This window comes from Oncorhynchus keta, chromosome 35, assembly GCF_023373465.1.
Source record: "Oncorhynchus keta strain PuntledgeMale-10-30-2019 chromosome 35, Oket_V2, whole genome shotgun sequence".
NCBI lineage: Eukaryota > Metazoa > Chordata > Actinopteri > Salmoniformes > Salmonidae > Oncorhynchus > Oncorhynchus keta.
The window spans coordinates 12,297,435-12,318,734 of NC_068455.1; the positions used below are offsets into that span (position 1 = coordinate 12,297,435).

Here is a 21,300-nt window from a genome sequence, read left to right on the forward strand (position 1 = left end):
GTGACAAAAACATCTACATTTTATCCATTTTAAATGCAGGTTGTAACACAACAAAATGTGAAAAAAGTCAGCTGCTGTTCTTCTCTGGCACTGGGGACCATGGTCCAGGGGTATTCAAATCTTACTCTACAAGTACTGCTGTTCTACCTCGATAATTAATTGCGCCCACCTGGTGTCTCAGGTCTAAATCAGTCCCTTATTCGAGGGGAAGAATTCAAAAAAGCAGTTATCTGGCTTCAACGTCACAAAATGTTTGCCTTATTAATCAGTCGTCAGGACATTGTGTCATGGTATGCTGGAGGTTTTGTCTGGTTCCCGGTCGTTCCTGGGGATGTCCCCAATTAAGTTTTTAGGACATTCTTGGGATGTTGTCTCATGGCCCCCTAAAGGCCCCTTGAACGTTCTTGGGACATTGTGTCATGGTCCTCTGGAGGTTTTTTGTCTAGTTCCCGGTTCGTTCCGGGGACGTCACCTGATTGTCGCAAAAAAATATTCTCCCCACCCAAAAAGTACTGACCCAGGACACGTGCGCCCTAGTTTCATTACACATCACTCCTTGTTACTGTTGCCAAGGACAACAAGACCCTGAATGGTGAACCACTGATCCAATCACATCTCTTTGTCTTTGGGCAACACACACAGTGCTTTTAACATAGTATTTTCAATTTACAAATATGACCAACTTTGACTACATTGTGTATGTTTATTCATAAAGTAATGATTATTCAACATGTTCTAACCTGGTATTTGAACTCACATCCTCTTGGTTCATGGCATTCTAATCTCCTTGCTATACCACCTTGTTTGTACTGAAGAATGATTATCCCTACACTTTGCACTTCAAAGTAACTATCATCTTTGTTAAAAAATACACGGAAGAAAAACTATTATATTTATCTTATCGATTCAGGAGTAAGATTAAAACAGAATAATATACAGTACCCCAACAGCATACTTTTAAAAAAATCAGTCAGTTAAGAACACATTTTTATTTACAGTGATGGCCTACCACGGCCAAACCCTAACGACGCTGGGCAAATTGTGCGCCACCCTATGGGACTCCCAATCACAGCCGGTTGTGATAGAGCCTGGAATCAAACCAGGGTCTCTAGTGACACCTCTACCACTGAGATGCAGAGATGCAGTGCCTTAGACCGCTGCTCCACCCGGGAGTATGTACTGCAGGTCTGTCTATAGGACTGTCCATATGTCCTCTACTGCACTTCTGTCTATAGGGCTGTCATTATGTACTGCAGGTCTGTCTATAGGACTGTCCAAATGTCCTCTACTGCAGGTCTGTCTATAGTGCTGTCAGTATGTACAGCAGGTCTGTCTATAGGGCTGTCAGTATGTACTGCAGGTCTGTCTATAGGGCCGGCAGTATGTACTGCAGGTCTGTCTATAGGGCTGTCATTATGTACTGCAGGTCTGTCTATAGGGCTGTCAGTATGTACTGCAGGTCTGTCTATAGGACTGTCAGTATGTACTGCAGGTCTGTCTATAGGACTGTCAGTATGTACTGCAGGTCTGTCTATAGGACTGTCAGTATGTACTGCAGGTCTGTCTATAGGGCTGTCAGTATGTACTGCAGGTCTGTCTATAGGGCTGTCAGTATGTACTGCAGGTCTGTCTATAGGACTGTCAGTATGTACTGCAGGTCTGTCTATAGGACTGTCAGTATGTACTGCAGGTCAGTCTATAGGGCTGTCAGTATGTACTGCAGGTCTGTCTATAGGGCTGTCAGTTTCTCTACAGCAGGTCTGTCTATAGGACTGTCAGTATGTACTGCAGGTCTGTCTATAGGACTGTCAGTATGTACTGCAGGTCTGTCTATAGGGCTGTCAGTATGTACTGCAGGTCTGTCTATAGGGCTGTCAGTATGTACTGCAGGTCTGTCTATAGGGCTGTCAGTATGTACTGCAGGTCTGTCTATAGGACTGTCAGTATGTACTGCAGGTCTGTCTATAGGGCTGTCAGTATGTACTGCAGGTCTGTCTATAGGACTGTCAGTATGTACTGCAGGTTTCTTTATAGGGCTGTTAGTATGATCTAAACAGCAGGTTTTGCACACACCTACTCATTCAAGGGTTTTTCTTTACTTTTACTATTTCCTACATTGTAGAATAATAGTGAAGACATCACAACTATGAAACAACATGGAATCATGTAGTAATAACCAAAAAAGTGTTGAACAAATCAAAACTTATTTTATATTTGAGATTCTTCAAAAGTAGCCACCATTTGCCTTGATGTCAGTTTTGCACAGTCTTGGCATTCTCTCAACCAGTTTCATGAGGTAATCATCTGGAATGCATTTCAATTAACAAGTGTGCCTTCTTAAAAGTTAATTTGTGGAATTTCTTTCCTTCTTAAAGCGTTTGAGCCAATCATTTGTGTTGTGACAAGGTAGGGGTGGTATAGAGAAGATAGCCCTATTTGGTAACAGACCAAGTCCATGTTATGGCAAGACAAGCTCAAATAAGCAAAGAGAAACGACAGTCCATCATTACTTTAAGACATGAAGACCCAGAGTTACCTCTGCTGCAGAGGATAAGTTCATTAGAGTTACCAGCCTCAGAAATTGCAGCCCAAATAAATGCTTCACAGAGTTCAAGTAACAGACACATCTCAACATCAACTGTTAAGAGGAGGCCTTCATGGTCGAATTGCTGAAAATAAACCAATAAGAAGAAGATACTTGCTTGGGCCAAGCAACACGAGCAATGGACATTAGACTGGTGGAAATCTGTCCTTTGGTCTAATGAGTCCAAATTTTAGATTTTTGGTTCCAACCGTCATGTCTTTGTGAGAAGCAAAGTAGGTGAATGGATGATCTCCGCATGTGTGGTTCCCACTGTGAAACTTGGAAAAGGAGGTGTGATGGTGATTTATTTAGAATTCAAGGCACACTTAACCAGAATGGCTACCACAGCATGCTGCAACGATATGCCATCCCATCTGGTTTGCACTTAGTGGGACTGTCAATTGTTTTTCAACAGGACAATGACCCAACACACCTCCAGGCTGTGTAAGGGCTATTTGACCAAGGAGAGTGATGGAGTGCTGCATCAGATGACTTGGCCTCCACAATCCCCTGACGTCAACCCAATTGAGATGATTTGGGATGAGTTGGAACGCAGAATGAAGGAAAAGCAGCCAACAAGTGCTCAGCATATGTGGGAACTCCTTCAAGACTGTTGGAAAAGCATTCCAGGTGAAGCTGGTTGAGAGAATGCCAAGAGTGTGCAAAGCTGTCATCAAGGCAAAGGGTGGCTACTTTGAAGAATCTCAAATATATTTTTTATTTGTTTAACACTTTTTTGGTTATTACTACATGATTCCATGTTGTTTCATAGTTTTGATGTCTTCACTATTATTCTACAATGTAGAAAATGTTTAAAAAATAAAGAAAAACACTTGAATGAGTGAGTAGGTGTGTCCAAACGTCTGACTGGTACTGTATATCAGCCTACTCCCAGCTGTATAAAGTCCTCAACAAACATTCTGCATTTCCTTACATGTAGAGAGAGATAGAGAGCAATAACAGTAGATCATCTGTGTAACGTCTGTGTGTCCTGTTCAAAGGTTAATATAATGTGATGAATGAGATAAAGTTGATTATTACTAAATGCATTGGCTCGAATAAAGTTGATCTCAAAAAGGTCTTTACATTCAAAGTTAATGGTTCTCATTAGGAAAGGTAGCTATGCTAGATGTCTTACTGGTAGTTTCTTGTCCATAGTTCCTCAGCTTCCTTTTTCTTGTTCACAGAGAGGCTGGTGGGGAATAATAATCCATGTATTTTATTGTTTGTAAACATATCTGGTAATCACGTACAATAATAATCATTTAATATATGTAGGCTAGAAGCTGCAACATCAGTGCCTGAAAGACTGGGCTTTAATTTAGTATCAGCACACAAGTGAATATAAATGATTTATGAATGGACAAAAGCACGTTTTTATTGTTTATTGTTAAAAATTCCATTCAAACAATTTATGATCACATGGTCTCCATCTCTGATTGTAATTTACTGTAACTACACCGACCCTAGTCTAGTCAACTGACTCCATATCCCTATCTCTCTGCTCCTGGGCTTCGTCTTCTTCAGCTGCTGTCTTGTCTCCGTTACACCCCTCTATGTGATTCTTCTCTGGGGCCTTGGTTTCCTCGTTACTGGCCTCTGGGGCCTCAGTGTGTCCATGTGGCTCTGTGGTGGTGTCCTCCTCTTCCTCGTTGTCAAAGAACTCAGGCGGCACGACGTTGGAAAGGGTGAAGGACATTTGAATCTCCTGTAGACGGGCCTTCTGGGCCTTCAGGTCAGCCAGCTCTCTGGTCAGGGGGGTTGCAGGAGCGGGATTTTCAGTAGCAGGAGTTACGACTACGGGGGTCTCTATAAGAACAGGGGTTACGACTGCGGGGGTCTCTATAGGAACAGGGGTTACGACTGCGGGGGTCTCTATAGGAACAGGGGTTTCAGGAGCAGGGGGTTCAGAAGCCCTGGGTTTTTCAGAGGGTGTCTCACTGGGCTTTTCAGTAGCAGGTACCCCTGGATTCTCCTTCTCTTTTGTCTCCGCTACACTGGTGGCAGCCACTGGATTGGCTTCCTGGAGCTTATGAGAGAGACTGTTCCTCTCCTCCTGCAGTGCCCGGCACAGTTTCTCCAGCTTCTGAGTCTTCAAGGTGAACAGCTCAAACTCTTTCTCCTTCAAGGTTTTCTGAATGGGGTAAAAAAGATACAGGGTGAGATTCGTCAAGATAAATCACAGCCATCATCCCAAATGTCCTTCTATTCCCTATGTGGTGTCTATAGCCAATAGGGCTATGGTCAAGAGTAGTGCACTGCACGAGGGAATAGGGTGCCATTTGGTATGCAAACACTATCTCCACCATGAGTCAAAGAAGATCTACAGTCATATTTAAGTCTTTGTTGCTTGTTTGTCTTTCATTGGGGTGGCAGGGTAGCCTAGTGGTTAGAACATTGGACTAGTAACCAAAAGGTTGCAAGTTCAAATCCCCGAGCTGACAAGGTACAAAATCTGTCGTTCTGTCCCTGAACAGGCAGTTAACCCACTGTTCCTATGCCGTCATTGAAAATAAGAATTTGTTCTTCACCGACTTGCCTGGTTAAATAAAGGTAAAAAAAAAAAAAATGTCTTTGATAGGGGGGAACATAGAAGCACACTGGGTAATGGATGAAACATGTATGGTATCTTACGTCTGTGAGCATATCGATAAGTGCTTTGTTGCAGCCCTCGAAACGGCTTTTCCATTGGATAGACTCCTTCTCCAGCTTCCTCATCTTCTTGGACATCTACAAGACAACAAAAAAAGACAGTTCAATTGAAAAGTAAGGGATAATCAACAAGGGGCTATGCGCTCTACGGAAAATAATGAACGACGTGGAAGGTATGTTCCACGACACGCTTGCAGAGTTCAACCAAACTTCCACAGAGTTGCATTATTTTCCAGAGAACGCATAGAGCCCAGAGTTGATTATCCCTGTTATACAATGGCTATAATTGAACACGTTTGCCGCTAGAAATGTGTTAATTTGCAGGTAGAAATCTGTTAAACATCAACTGAAATAGCTCGCAAGTTTACTAGATACGACAGTAACTGTCAGCTGCCTTGGTTACCGAACAAACAGACTTGCTAGTTTAGCTAACCAAACCATCTGTCCTAGCTTGCTATTATGAATATCGAATTCGACAATGCAAATGATGTTTTCATTTCGACTTTTGCTTTCAAAAGCAGCTCAAACAAAGAACATGTAAGAATGAGGGGGGGGTATATTGACCATATACCACAAAGCCATGAGGTGTCTTATTGCTATTATAAACTGGTTACCAACCTATTTAGAGAAGTAAAAATAAATGCTTTGTCATACCCGTGGTATACTGTCTGATATACCACGCTATCAGCCAATCAGTATTCATGGCTCCAGTTTATAATGGGTATTATACCCATGGTTCTAATCCTGAATGCTGTATGGTTAAAACTGCTTTCCAGCCTCTGGATCTGACAGATACAGACCCAGATTCGATCCCAGGCTGTGTCGCAGCCGGCTGTAACCGGGAGACCAATGAGGCGGCGCACAATTGGCCCAGCGTCATCCGGCTTAGGGGAGGGTTTGGCCTGCCAGGATGTCCTTGTCCCATTGCGCTCTAGTGACTCCTTATGGTGAGCCTGGTGCATGCGTGCTGACTTCGGTCAACAACAGTTGTACGGTGTTTCCTCCAACACATTGGTGCAGGCTGGCTTCCGGGTTTAGCGAGCAGTGTGTCAAGAAGCAGTGCGGCTTGGCAGGGTCATGTTTCGGAGGCTCTCGTGGCTCTCGACCTTTGCCTCTCCCGAGTCCGTAGTGGAGTGGCAGCGATGGGACAAGACTGTAACTACCAATTGGATATTGTTTTAATTAAGAAAACACATTCCAGCCGGTGTCTATTCCACAAGTTACCACTGTCTCATCAGACTCATCAGCCCAGCCAGGGAAATTATAAACTTGATCTCCACTATAAAAAACATTATCTCACATTTCTTTTAGACTAACATTTAGTTTTCAACAGCGGAAATGTATAAACCTTGTTTTCTTTCTCTCCGACTTTTGCAACATTGTTTCAATATTCAAATTTGATCTCCAGCTGTACCATAGTAATGAACGTGTCGGGACGAGACAGACAGACAGGCAGGCAGCGTTTCTCAGCCAGTCAAAATCATGAATCAGCTGGCATCATTTATGGATATATACAGAGAAATGTTAATTGAAAAAAGGTTCAACAAAACCAAGTGCAGCTAGTTTGCAGTCTTTCCAGCTTCAGTTCGAAGTGATTGTGTTAGCTGTGGTCCTTCTGTAGCACAGTTGGTAGAGCATGGCGCTTGTAACGGCAGGGTAGTGGGTTTGATTCCCGGGACCACCCATACGTAGAATGTATCCACACATGACTGTAACTCGCTTTGGATAAAAGCGTCTGCTAAATGGCATATATTATTATTATATTATTGTTGGCTAGCTCCCCTGAACAAGACAAGTGTGCAGATTTTCTATGCCAGCCGAAATCACGCTTCATTATCTCATTGTTGTGGATGTACCCAAATAAATGTCACTAGAAAACAGCTTAAACAAATGCAAATGCAGCTACTTAGCTTTTTTTCTGGCTGTACTTTTTTACGTGACTGTAAGTAGCTAGTAAGCAAGGGAAGAGAACGTTGCCAGCCAGTATGGCAATGTAACATTTAGAACCAACGACTGGGTCCCATCCAGAGATACAGAACAAAAAGACTGAATGACTGGGTCGTGTCTCTGGCAACCGTACCAATAGAACAAATGACCAGCCGGCTTTGGTAACAACCCTACTACATTTGTGAGTCGGAACTATATATTTTGGATGAAATAGTATGAATAAATTCATAAAAATAAAGTTTTTATTGAAAATATGTCAATTGTTATTTGAATATGTTGGTAACCCGTTGTATGAAAGTGATAATGCCCTCAAAGCCGGTGTTTGAAAGATATATTGGCACGGTTTGCTCTAACAACACCCATGCCAATATCCTCCAAACACCAGCTTCTCGGACATTGTCACTTCAATAATGCAAGCTCTAGAATGCCCTTAGAGCCAATCAGATATTAGTATTCAACAATGCCATGGTATAAATAAATGGAATGTATTTGTGCCATGGCAACACCATTGGTGTCATAAGATTATACATAAGGTCATCACTGATAGGAGATATACTGAGAGTAAGCCTTTGGCTACCTTCTCCATGTCCTGTCTGAAGCTGGCGTACACTCCATTGCTCTTTGACACCGTCCCCTGGATTTCATCAAACTTTTCGGAGTACATGGAAATCTGGAGGGAGAAATTAGAAAGTTAAGTGTGTGCAGCAGTATGTAAAAGAGAGAGAGAGAGGGTAGGGGAGACAGAGAGAGAAAGAGAGGAGAGAGAGAGAGGGAAGACTGACAGAGATAAAGAAACAGTCTCCATTTACCTGGGCCTGCATCCCTTCCTCTTGTTCTTTCAGAATCTGCACCTTCACCTGCGACCGTGCAGCCTTATTTATCAACTTCAAAAAATGTAAAATGAAAATATATCAGTTGTGAATTCTTTGCCTTGTCACTGAATAACATTTTTCCATTATGTTTTTTCATGTGTGTAGCTTATTCCATGCACTGATCTTCAGTAATAGACAGCATATGAATACACTGTATGTGATGAAACTCTTCTCATAGTCAATATGACCTGGAAAAAATGATAATAATATTTGTGTAAAATCTATTAAGTCAGTCAAGTGCTGCAAGATGCTAACTTACGTGGTCTTTCTCTCGCTTGTGCTTCTCCTCTCCCTCTGCAATGATCATGTTTGCCTGTTCAAGTTTAGTTTCCAACAGCTTCTGCTGCAGGTCTCTATGTTTAAACACCTTTTCCAGGTTCTGTGAGGTAACAAGAGGTAGATTGGGGCACTTTCACTGAGACAAACACTACACGTTTTACACAACGTTTCCACAGTTAAAGAGTGGCAATGGCTGGTTTGTATCATTGGTGTATTCCTAGTGGTAATATTTTTGCTTGAAATGTGAACTTTGACATCCCATAACCTGAGCCAAGCTCGGGTTAATAATAATGAGAAATGAGACAAATGAACCACTGAGCATGGCCTTGACTCAAGGAGGAGCAAGCTTATATTGTCACACAGTGACCCCTATTGTTGCATGGGCCTGTTGTGTTCAATCATGATGGGTTTCTATCTCAGTTGAGTATTGGATTGATAATAAGTGTGTGTGATGTGAAGTGTGTGTGATGGATGTTTGGAAAATTCACAAATGTTGTGTACAATTTAATACTAACATTGTAACATTTGTTTTATTTTAAAGCATCTGAGATTATCATTGTAATAAAAAACACATGTGTGATTGTGTGTTAATAGACAGTACCAGTCAAAAGTTTGGACACACTTACTCATTCAAGGTTTTTTTTGTGTTTAAAAAAAATATATTTTTCTACATTGTAGAATAATATGAGATTCTTCAAAGTAGCCACCATTTGCCTTGATGACAGCTTTGCACACTCTTGGCATTCTCTCAACCAGCTTCATGGAATGCATTTCAATTAACAGGTGTGCCTTTTTAAGTTCATTTGTGGAATTTCTTTCCTTCCTAATGAATTGAGACAATCAGTTGTGTTGTGACAAGGTAGGGGTGTTATACAGAAGATAGCCCTATTTGGTAAAAACAAAGAGAAACGACAGTCCATCATTACTTGAAGACATGAAGGTCAGTCAATGCAGAAAATTTAAAGAACTTTAAAAGTTTCTTCAAGTGCAGTCGCAAAAATCATCAAGCGCTATGATGAAACTGGTTCTAATGAGGACCGCCACAAGAAAGGAAGACCCAGAGTTACCTCTGCTGCAGAGGATAAGTTCATTAGAGTTAACTGCACCTCTGATTGCAGCCCATAAATGCTTCAGAGTTCAAGTAACAGACACATCTCAACATCAACTGTTCAGAGAAGCCTGCTTGAATCAGGCCTTCATGGTTGAATTGCTGCAAAGAAACCACTACTAAAGGACACCAATAAGAATAATAGACTTGCTTGGGCCAAGAAACACAAGCAATGGACATTAGACAGGTGGAAATCTGTCCTTTGGTCTGATGAGTCCAAATTTGAGATTTTTTGTTCCAACCGCCATGTCTTTGTGAGATGCAGAGTAGGTGAACGGATGATCTCTGCATGTGTGGTTCCCACCGTGAAGCATGGGGGGGAGGTGTGATGTGTGGGGGTGCTTTGCTGGTGACACTGTCAGTGATTTATTTAGAATTCAAGGCACACTTAACCAGCATGGCTACCACAGCATTCTGCAGCGATACACCATTCCATCTGGTTTGCGCTTAGTGGGACTATCATTTGTTTTTCAACAGGACAATGACCCAACATACCTCCAGGCTGTGTAAGGGCTATTTGACCAAGGAGAGTGATGGAGCGCTGCATCAGATGACCTGACCTCCACAATCACCTGATCTCAACCCAATTGAGATGGTTTAGGATGAGTTGGACCACAGAATGAAGGAAAAGCAGCCAACAAGTGCTCAGCATATGTGGGAACTCCTTCAAGACGGTTGAAATGCATTCCTCATGAAGCGGGTTGAGAGAATGCCAAGAGTGTGCAAAGCTGTTTTCAAGGCAAAGGATGGCTACTTTGAAGAATCTCAAATAGAAAATATATTTGGATTTGTTTAACACTTTTTTGGTTACTACATGATTCCATATGTGTTATTTCATAGTTTTGATGTCTTCACTATTATTCTACTATGTATAAAATTGAATGAGTAGCTGTGTGCAAACATCTTACTGGTACTGTAAGTAAACACATTCAGTTTAAACTGCACTACAATATCCAGAACATTTGTAACAGGGCTCCGTACCGCCTCTCTTGCGTCGTACTGGGAGATTAGGCTCTTGAGTTTCTCTGCCAGGTCACTGTTCTCCTGACACAGCTTGGTGTTGCGGGTACTGTGCTCCTCGATCTGGACCTGGATGTCCGTCAGCGTGCTCTGGAAGTGAGTGGTGATGTCCTTCCTCTTCAGGTCGTCCTCCCTACACCTCTGGAGGGTCTCCTCCTGAACAATCACAGAATACAAGATGATGCACCATTAGGGTTTGTCCCCAATGGCACCTTATTCCCTATGTATTGCACTACTTTTGACCTGACTCTGGTCAAAAGTAGTGCATTACATAGGGAAAAGTATGCCAGTTGGACTCCCAGACAAACTCATGTAAGGAGTGAATACACAGACAGTGTATTTACATACACCTGCCATATCATTTTAACTTAGTGAGGGCCACTGGTTGTTGCATCAGACCCGGATCAAATAAATATGAAAAAGTATTTGAGATGCACTTTGATTTAGCTTGATGTTTGAACATTCAAGGCTAATCCATTGGTTTCATTTTAAAGGGCAAAGTAAATCAATAGCAGTTCATGTATTTCAAAGTAGTATTTGATACAATTCTGGTTGGCGGTACTAGTCAGTGCGAGGAGAGCCTCACCTTGGACATGTTACACAGAGTGTTATGGGTACTGAGGCACACTATTTATACAAAAGTATGTGGACACCCGTTCAAATGAGTGGATTTGGCTATTTCAGCCAAACACCTGTTGTTGACAGGTGTATAAAATCAAGCACACAGCCATACAATCTCCATAGACAAACATTGGCAGTAGAATGGCCTTACTGAAGAGCTTAGTGACTTTCAACGTAGCACTGTCATAGGATTCCACCTTTCCATCAAGTCAGTCACTCAAATTTATGCCCTGCTAGAGCTGTCCTGTTATTGTGACGTGGAAACGTGTAGGAGCAACAACGGCTAAGCCGCGAATTGGTAGGCCACACAAGCTCACAGAACGGGACCGCCGAGTACTGAAGCACGTATCACATAAAAATCGTCTGTCCTCGATTGCAACACTCCCGACCGTATTCCAAACTGCCTCTGGAAGCAACATCAACACAAGAACTGTTTGTCAGGAGCTTCATGAAATGGGTTTCCATGGCCGAGCAGCCGCACACAAGCCTAAGATTAACATGCGCAATGCCAAGCATCGGCTGGAGTGGTGTAAAGCTCGCCACCATTGGACTCTGGAGCAGTGGAAATGGATTCTCTAGATTGATGAATCACGCTTCACAATCTGGCAGTCCGACGGACGAATCTGGGCTTGGCAGATGCCAGGAGAATAATGGTCTGGGGCTGTTTTTCATGGTTTGGGGTAGGCTCCTTAGTTCCAGTGAAGGGAAATCTTAACACTACAGCATACAATGACATTCTAGACGATTCTGTGCTAGAATGTCAAAGAAGGCGCTTTCTTGTTTCAGCATAACAATGCCCCCGTGTACAAAGCGAGGTCCATACAGAAATGGTTTGTCGAGATCGGTGTGGAAGAACTTGACTGGCCTGCACAGAGCCCTAACCTCAACCTTATCGAACAAATTTGGGATGAATTGGAACTGCGAGCCAGGCCTTTATCGCCCAAACATCAGTGCCAAACCTCACTCATTTTCTTGTGGCTGAATGGAAGCAAGTCCCAGCAGCAATGTTCCTGTCAGGCGTGTGCGTACTTGTGGTGAAGTCAGGTGCAGGAGAGCAGAGAATTGTGAACAGGCGCACACTTTATTTCGGCAGGAGAAAGATTACAGACGGGCGCAGCTGCTTCAAAAACCTCCAGCCAACAAGGCAAAGTGTAAAGCACGCAAAAACAGTCACAAATCGTAAATGTTTAACAATTCAAACAAGCTTCGTGAAAATACATGGAAATAACGAACGCCATCCTGGCGCGTTACAAAACACTTAACACACAAACAATTTCACACAAAAACATGGAGGGGGGGGAACAGAGGAATAAATACATGCAGTGTGATTAGGGAATGTAAACCAGGTGTGCAAAACAAGACAAAACAAATGGATAAATGAACAATGGAACGGCGATGGCTAGAAAGCCGGTGACGTCGATCGCCAAACGAACAAGGAGAGGAGCCGACTTCGGCGGAAGTCGTGACAGTTCCAACATCTAGTGGAAAGCCTTCCCAGAAGAGTGGAGGCTGTTATAGCAGCAATGTTCCAACATCTAGTGGAAAGCTTTCCCAGAAGACTGGAGGCTGTTAAAGCAGCAATGTTCCAACATCTAGTGGAAAGCCTTCCCAGAAGAGTGGAGGCTGTTAAAGCAGCAATGTTCCAACATCTAGTGGATACCCATGATTTTGGAATGAGATGTTTGACAGGCAGGTGTCCACATACTTTTGTAATGTAGTGTCATGTAGTGTAAATCATGCTACAATGAGAGGCTCACCTTGAGGGTCTTGTTGTGTCTCTGCAGCTCCCTACACAGGGACTCCAACTTGCTGCGGGCCAGAACAGCCCTGCTGTGTTCACTCTGGAGCTGGTCCTTCTCTTTCATCACCTGGAGAAGCTTCTTCTGCAGAAACTTCAGCTGCTTCTGGTCACCCCGGTGCTCATCCAGCTACACACACACACACACACACACACACACACACACACACACACACACACACACACAATAAAGACACAAACCCACACACATACATCATTTTTCCTCTTCACAAACAAAACAAATCTATGTAGTATAAAGTGCATTTAGAAAGTATTCAGACCCCTTAACTTTTTTCCACATTTTGTTACATTACAGCCTTTTTTTCTCATCAATCTACACAATTCCCCATAATGACAAAGCAAGAAAAAAATGAATTTTTTGCAAATAAAAAAAGAGAAATACATTTTTTACATCAGTATTCAGACCCTTTGCTAAAAAAAAAAATTGAGCTCAGGTGCATCCTGTTTCCATTGATCATCCTTGAGATGTTTCTGCAACTTAATTAGAATCCACCTTTGGTAAATTCAATTGATTGGACATGATTTGGAAAGATGATTTGGAAAGGCACACATCTGTCTATATAATATCCCACAGTTGAAAATGCATGTGTTGTTCGTAGAGCTCAGAGTCAGGATTGTGTCAAGGCACAGATCTGGGGAAGGGTATCAAAACATTTCTGCAGCATTGAAGGTCCCCTGGAACACAGTGGCCTCCATCATTCTTATATTGAAGAAGTTTGGAACCACCAAGACTCTTCTTAGAGCTGGCCGCCCAGACAAACTGAGCAATCTGGGGAGAAGGGTCTTGGTCAGTGAGGTGACTAAGAGCCTGACCGTCACTCTGTCAGAGCTCTAGTGTTCCTCTGCGGAGATGGGAGAACCTTCCAGAAGGACAACCATCTCTGCAGCACACCACCAATCAGGCATTTAGGGTAGAGTGGCCAGATGGAAGCCACTCCTCAGTAAAATGCACACAATAGCCTGCTTGGAGTTTGCCAAAAGGTACCTAAAGGACTCTCAGACCATGAGAAACAAGATTCTCTGGTCTGATGAAACCAAGATTGAACTCTTCGGCTTGAGTGCCAAGCGTCATGTCTTGAGGAAACCTGGCACCATCCCTACAGTGAAGCATAGTGGTAGCAGCATCATGCTGTGGGGATGTTTTTCAGAGGCAGGGACTGGGAGATTAGTCAGGTTTGAGGGAAGGATGAATTGAGCAAAGAGATCCTTGATGAAAACCTGCTCCAGAGCGCTCAGGACCCCAGACTGGGGGCGAAGGTTCAGCTTCCAATGGGACAACATTCCTAAGCACACAGCCAAGACAACGCAGGAGTGACTTCAGGACAAGTCTCTGAATGTCCTTGAGTGGCCCAGACAGAGCCTGGACTTGAATCCGATCTAACATCTCTGGAGAGACATGAAAATAGCTGTGAAAAAGGGGTACACATTTTTTATTTAAAAATAAAAAATAAAAATAAATAGCTGTACAGTGACGCTCCCCATCCAACCTGACAGAGCTTTAGAGGATCTACAGAGAAGAATGGCAGAAGCTCCCCAAATACAGGTGTGCTGAGCTTGTAGCTTCATACCCAAGAAGACTGGAGGCTGTAATTGCTGCCAAAGGTGCTTCAACAAAGTACTGAGTAAAGGGACTGAATACTCATGTAAATGTGATATTTTGTTTATTTTTACGCAAAAATTTCTAAAAACCTGTTTTCACTTTGTCATTATGGTGTATTTTGTGTAGATTGATGAGGGGAAAAAACTATTTAATCCATTTTACAATAAGTCTGTAACGTAACAAAATGTGGAAAAAGTCAAGTGGTCTGAATACTTTCTGAATCCACTGTACGTCTAGACCAGAGATATATATTTATTTGGAATCAGTCGGGGTCTCTGTTTAATGTTGCGAAATATAATAGTAGAATACACATTTACATTACATTTAAGTCATTTAGCAGACGCTCTTATCCAGAGCGACTTACAAATTGGTGCATTCACCTTATGACATCCAGTGGAACAGCCACTTTACAATAGTGCATCTAAATCTTTTAGGGGGGTGAGAAGGATTACTTATCCTATCCTAGGTATTCCTTAAAGAGGTGGGGTTTCAGGTGCAATTTCGAAATGTTGTTGTGCATCAGCAGTTCTCTCTTGTTATTGTCAGTCACTGATAGTCACTCAATTAGCCCATGTCAGCTAACATTTTTTAGATTAGTACGTTAGTCTAGCGGCAAGCTATCTTAATTTGGTAATCCCGGTTGAATTACCACCCGGGGGGCCTGGATTGATTTTATTAGTCAGTCTCACTCAGATATCACACTAAAAACGACAAACATTTCTCTCCGCTGTCATGACGTGCCCTGTGGGAAGGATCATATCTCTCTCTCTCTCTCTCTCTCTCTCTCTCTCTCTCTCTCTCTCTCTCTCTCTCTAACTGCCACACCCCTTCACACAGGTGTGAACAGTCTTTAGACATAGTTTCAGGCTATTTGGATATAAAGAGAATCTTTATGGAACAAAATAAACATGTATTGTGTGACTGGGAGTCTCGTGAGTGCAAACATATGAAGATCATCAAAGGTAAGCCATTATTTGTATTGCTTTTCTGACTTTCATGACCAATCTACTTTGCTGCTAGCTGTTTGTAATGTTTTGTCTGCTGAGAGCTGTCCTCACATAATCACATGGTTTGCTTTCACCGAAAAGCTTTTTTGAAATCTGACACGCCAGGTGGATTAACAACAAGCTACGCTGTGTTTTGATACATTGCACTTGTGATTTCATGAAAATTAAATATTTTTAGTTATTTAATTTGAATTTGGCGCTCTGCAATTCACCGGATGTTGATGAAAATGATCCCGCTAAAGGGATCGGTGCTCCAAGATTAAAAAACAACAAGAAAATGATGCCGTCTGGTTTGCTTAATACAAGGAACATTAAATTATTTATACTTTTACTTTTACTTTTGATACGCAAGTATATTTTAGCAATTACATTTACTTTTGCTACTTAAGTATATTTAAAAACAAATACTTTTAGACTTTTACTCAAGTAGTATTTTACTAGGTAACTTTCACTTTTACTTGAGTCATTTTCTATTAAGATATCTTTACTTTTACTCAAGTATGACAATTGGGTACTTTTTCCATCAGTACTAACTCTGAAGCATGGATCAACACTGCCTCATGGATCAGCATGCCCCGCTCACCAGCTCAGCATGTTTCTTGATGATGGCCTCCAGTTTCTGCTCTGGAGTGCCGAGCTTGTTCAAACTCTGCATCAATAGCATGGCCTCTTTACCTGAACAGAGATCGTGTTATAGTACAGTTAATAACACAACAACTATTGATACACTGTAACACTAGAACTATTGATACACTGTAACACTAGAACTATTGATACACTGTAACACTAGAACTATTGATACACTGTAACACTAGAACTATTGATACACTGTAACACTAGAACTATTGATACACTGTAACACTAGAACTATTGATACACTGTAACACTAGAACTATTGATACACTGTAACACTAGAACTATTGATACACTGTAACACTAGAACTATTGATACACTGTAACACTAGAACTATTGATACACTGTAACAATAGAACTATTGATACACTGTAACACAACAACTATTGATACACTGTAACACTAGAACTATTGATACACTGTAACACTAGAACTATTGATAAACTGTAACACTAGAACTATTGATACACTGTAACACTAGAACTATTGATACACTGTAACACTAGAACTATTGATACACTGTAACACTAGAACTATTGATACACTGTAACAATAGAACTATTGATACACTGTAACACTAGAACTATTGATACACTGTAACACTAGAACTATTGATACACTGTAACACTAGAACTATTGATACACTGTAACACTAGAACTATTGATACACTGTAACAATAGAACTATTGATACACTGTAACACAACAACTATTGATACACTGTAACACTAGAACTATTGATACACTGTAACACTAGAACTATTGATACACTGTAACACTAGAACTATTGATACACTGTAACACTAGAACTATTGATACACTGTAACACTAGAACTATTGATACACTGTAACACTAGAACTATTGATACACTGTAACACTATAACTATTGATACACTGTAACACTATAACTATTGATACACTGTAACACTAGAACTATTGATACACTGTAACACTAGAACTATTGATACACTGTAACACTAGAACTATTGATACACTGTAACACTAGATATTGATACACTGTAACACTAGAACTATTGATACACTGTAACACTAGAACTATTGATACACTGTAACACTAGAACTATTGATACACTGTAACACTAGAACTATTGATACACTGTAACACTATAACTATTGATACACTGTAACACTATAACTATTGATACACTGTAACACTAGAACTATTGATACACTGTAACACTAGAACTATTGATACACTGTAACAATAGAACTATTGATACACTGTAACACTAGAACTATTGATACACTGTAACACTAGAACTATTGATACACTGTAACACTAGAACTGTTGATTCTGAATAAAACCAAAGAAGAAGAAGAAAAGAACCCACCAAGGCTTTTCAGCATCTTCTTCTCTAGTTTCTGGTCTTTGGCAGAGCTCTTCTTAGTGACCTGCTCCTTCAGCGCCTCCTCTTCCACCTCCTCCTGCTCCGTGGGCTCCTCACTGGCCTCCTGGTAGGTACTGATGATGTCCTCTAGCTGCTTGCTCAGGTCCTCTGTCAAGTCCACCTGACCCTGACCCTGGGCTGGCTCCCCCTGGCCACTCACCTGACAAGTCTCCATTCTGATAGGCTAGCAACGAGAGAGAGAATGATACAGCATATAATTAGAATGACTAAAACTAATGTGGTTATATTCTAGTTAAATGTTTCCATGAAGGATGGTCATTAATGAGACAAGACCTAGAGACTATGCGCTATTACACAAACTCACAATGCAAATCCCCCAATTGGTTCCTCATGCTCGGGTAATGAAAGCAATAAAATACGCTGAGTGTACAAAACATTAGGAACACCTTCCTAATATTGAGTTGCACTCTCCTTTTGCCCTCAGAACAGCCTTAAATAGTTGGGCATGGACTCTATAAGGTGTCGAAAGGGTTCCACAGCGATGCTGGCCCATGTTGACTCCAATGCTTCCCACATTTGAGTCAAGTCGGCTGGATGTCCTTTAGGTGGTGGACCATTATCAATACACACGGGAAACTGTTGAGCGTGAAAAACCCAGCAGCGTTGCAGCTCTTGACACACTCAAATCCGTGCGGCTGGCACCTGCTACCACACCCCTGTTCAAAGGCACTTAAATATTTTGTCTTCCCCATTCACCCTCTGAATGACACACACACACATTCCATGTCTCAATTGTCTCAAGGCTTAAAAATCCTTACTTAACCTGTCTCCTCCCCTTCGTCTACACTGATTGAAGTGGATTTAACAAGTGACATCAATAAAGGATCATAGCTTTCACCTGGATTCACCTAGTCAGTCTATGTCATGGAAAGAGCATGTATTCCTAATGTTTTGTCCACTCAGTGTATACTAATATACTTCTACTATTATACTACTGTATAAGGGGAAAACATTCAAGCCAAGGTCAATCCAAACTTCAACAGAATAGCTTTAACATCATTTCCAATATTATTAAAACTGTTTTCTCTTGATTTGTATCTATTTAATGACCCTAAATGACATAGTCAATCAGATTCACAACTTATAATATATCAACTGAAGTCTGGTGGTAGAGCTTGACTGTGGCCTGTTTATGTGCATATAATTAGTCTGCTGCCTGGGTTCCATAGCCTCTACTCATTCTCCACTTCCCGCTGCTCAGTGCTTTCACAGGCAGAGCTGAGTTGTCAGAGCACTTGTCACCTGTTCTGGGCACACATGCTATTTTAGGAACTTCTTAATATGGTCATGTTATTTATTTATTTCAAAACCTCACTTTAGTTGGTGTAAATTGTAGTAGTATATGGATTGATGAAACTAATACCAGCACTTGAAATACCCAGAACAGTGAGTACACAACAGAGTTGCAGTTGCATTTTACCCAGAAGAAGTAACACATGTATTTTTATTGTAATACTATATTCCACAGCTTCCTGTCTAAAAATGGGACACTTTTGCATGTGTATGTATTTCTAATGAATCTTTCAGATAGAGCAGTGTGATTGGACATCGCCCTCCAAGCAGCCTGCCTAATCCATTCCACCAATGACTTTTGGAACCGAACACTAATTTGATACAACAGTAGGCCTATATTGTACTTGACAAGTTCATGTAAAAATGTCAAAGAACAAGTGGTCCACCGCAACACAAACTGTACACTACTCCACAAATATGACGAAGCTGTTACCCATTCCAAAAAATACAAATAGCTTATCCAAAATACTTTCAAACAAATCCCTACAATGCCACAGGAAGACAATAAACAAACACCCATGAAAATAGTTCTGTCTACATCCCACCCAAAACACAAAACGCATACGAGATATTGAAATGATTCTTACCGGAAGGTCCTGGAAGGTCTTACTAGAAGGTCCTGGGTATATGAGAAAGACAAGGAGAAATGAGAAGGAGGAAAAGAGAGAGAGAGAGAGGGGAAGGGGGGGTCTGGTCCACATATAGAACAGCTGTGAAAAGACCTCAAAATAAACCCCAGGGACACAACTGACACCAACACAGAGAGAGGGACAGGGGAATATACTGACACCAACACAGAGAGGGACAGGGACACAACTGACACCAACACAGAGAGAGGGACAGGGACACAACTGACACCAACACAGAGAGAAGGACAGGGACACATACTGACACCAACACAGAGAGAGGGACAGGGGAACATACTGACACCAACACAGAGAGAGGGACAGGGACACAACTGACACCAACACAGAGAGGGACAGGGACGCAACAGACACGAACACAGAGAAAGGGACAGGGACACAACTGACACCAACACAGAGAGAAGGACAGGGACACAACTGACACCAACACAGAGAGGGACAAGGACACAACTGCCACCAACACAGAGAGAGGGACAGGGGAACATACTGACACCAACACAGAGGGACAGGGACGCAACTGACACGAACACAGAGAGAGGGACAGGGACACAACTGACACCAACACAGAGAGAAGGACAGGGACACATACTGACACCAACACAGAGAGAGGGACAGGGACACAACTGACACCAACACAGCGAGAGGGACAGGGGAACATACTGACACCAATAGAGAGAGAGAGAGAGAGAGAGAGAGAGAGAGAGAGAGAGAGAGAGAGAGAGAGAGAGGGAGGGGAACATACTGGCACCAGTAGAGAGAGAGAGGAGAACATACTGACACCAGTAGAGAGAGAGACAGAGGAACATACTGACACCAATAGAGAGAGAGAGAGAGAGAGAGAGAGAGAGAGAGAGAGAGAGAGAGAGAGAGAGAGAGAGAGAGAGAGAGAGAGAGAGAGAGAGAGAGAGAGGGGATCCTGTTTTACTCACTCTGTAGCAACCAGCAACCATGTTTTACTCACTCTGTAGCAACCAGCAACCATGTTTTACTCACTCTGCAGCAACCAGCAACCATGTTTTACTCACTCTGTAGCAACCAGCAACCATGTTTTACTCACTCTGTAGCAACCAGCAACCATGTTTTACTCACTCTGTAGCAACCAGCAACCATCTTTTACTCACTCTGCAGCAACCAGCAACCATGTTTTACTCACTCTGAAAGCAAACAGCAACCATGTTTTACTTACTCTGTAGCAACCAGCAACCATGTTTTACTCACTCTGCAGCAACCAGCAACCATGTTTTACTCACTCTGCAGCAACCAGCAACCATGTTTTACTCACTCTGCAGCAACCAGCAACCATGTTTTATTCACTCTGTACCAACCAGCAACCATCGTTTACTCACTCTGCAGCAACCAGCAACTGAATTCATAGAGAGCTGAGACATTTTATGACTAATATACACACGAAATCCATTGTATAATTGATCAGGGCGTGCTTAGTAACAGTGGCTAGATTAGAAATTATTGTATTTAGGTGCAAGTCCGCCCCTTTCTCAGAGTAAGCGCTGTCTGTAGTGACTATTCCTCACCAGAGGATGTCAGTAGAAAATGAAACATGAATCTCTCTATCACTCTATTCTATAGTTCTCCCTGCCAGAGGAGTGATATAATCTGAAACCTCACTGGGCTCGCTCTAATCCTAAACAACTGTAGATTATGCTATAGATTATGTAGATGCTTTTGGACATTCATTATCAACCAGCAAAAAAGTAAAGCTTTAAGGAGATACATTACTGATAATGTTATTAATACTCGGTTATCACCTGTTCAAAATAATCTGCAGTACA

At 41.9% G+C, this 21,300-nt stretch overlaps 1 protein-coding gene across 1 annotated transcript; it reads right to left on the reverse strand.

Moving 5' to 3' along the window:
- Positions 1–3,954: 3,954 nt before the first annotated feature.
- On the reverse strand, positions 3,955–19,580 carry txlnbb (taxilin beta b). Its single transcript, XM_052496519.1, has 10 exons — positions 19,454–19,580; positions 17,496–17,736; positions 16,093–16,184; positions 12,841–13,011; positions 10,424–10,618; positions 8,315–8,434; positions 7,993–8,067; positions 7,761–7,853; positions 5,219–5,314; positions 3,955–4,718 (listed from the first exon to the last, which is right to left on the reverse strand). Exons 1-10 carry the CDS (start codon positions 19,565–19,567, stop codon positions 4,056–4,058), a joined length of 1,860 nt encoding a protein of 619 aa, XP_052352479.1. The 5' UTR covers positions 19,568–19,580; the 3' UTR covers positions 3,955–4,055.
- Positions 19,581–21,300: the final 1,720 nt, after the last annotated feature.

What these genes read in the sequence shown, in the direction of transcription:
- txlnbb (XM_052496519.1), bottom strand. Translation starts at nt 19,567, where the DNA reads ATGTGGACCAGACCCCCCCTTCCCCTCTCTCTCTCTCTCTTTTCCTCC. An exon ending in TCAAGAAACATGCTGAGCTG is followed by an intron (nt 13,012 to 16,092) that starts GTGAGCGGGGCA and finishes GTGTGTGTGTAG; the next exon opens with CTGGATGAGCACCGGGGTGA. An exon ending in ACAAGCGAGAGAAAGACCAC is followed by an intron (nt 8,068 to 8,314) that starts GTAAGTTAGCAT and finishes CATTTTTTGAAG; the next exon opens with TTGATAAATAAGGCTGCACG.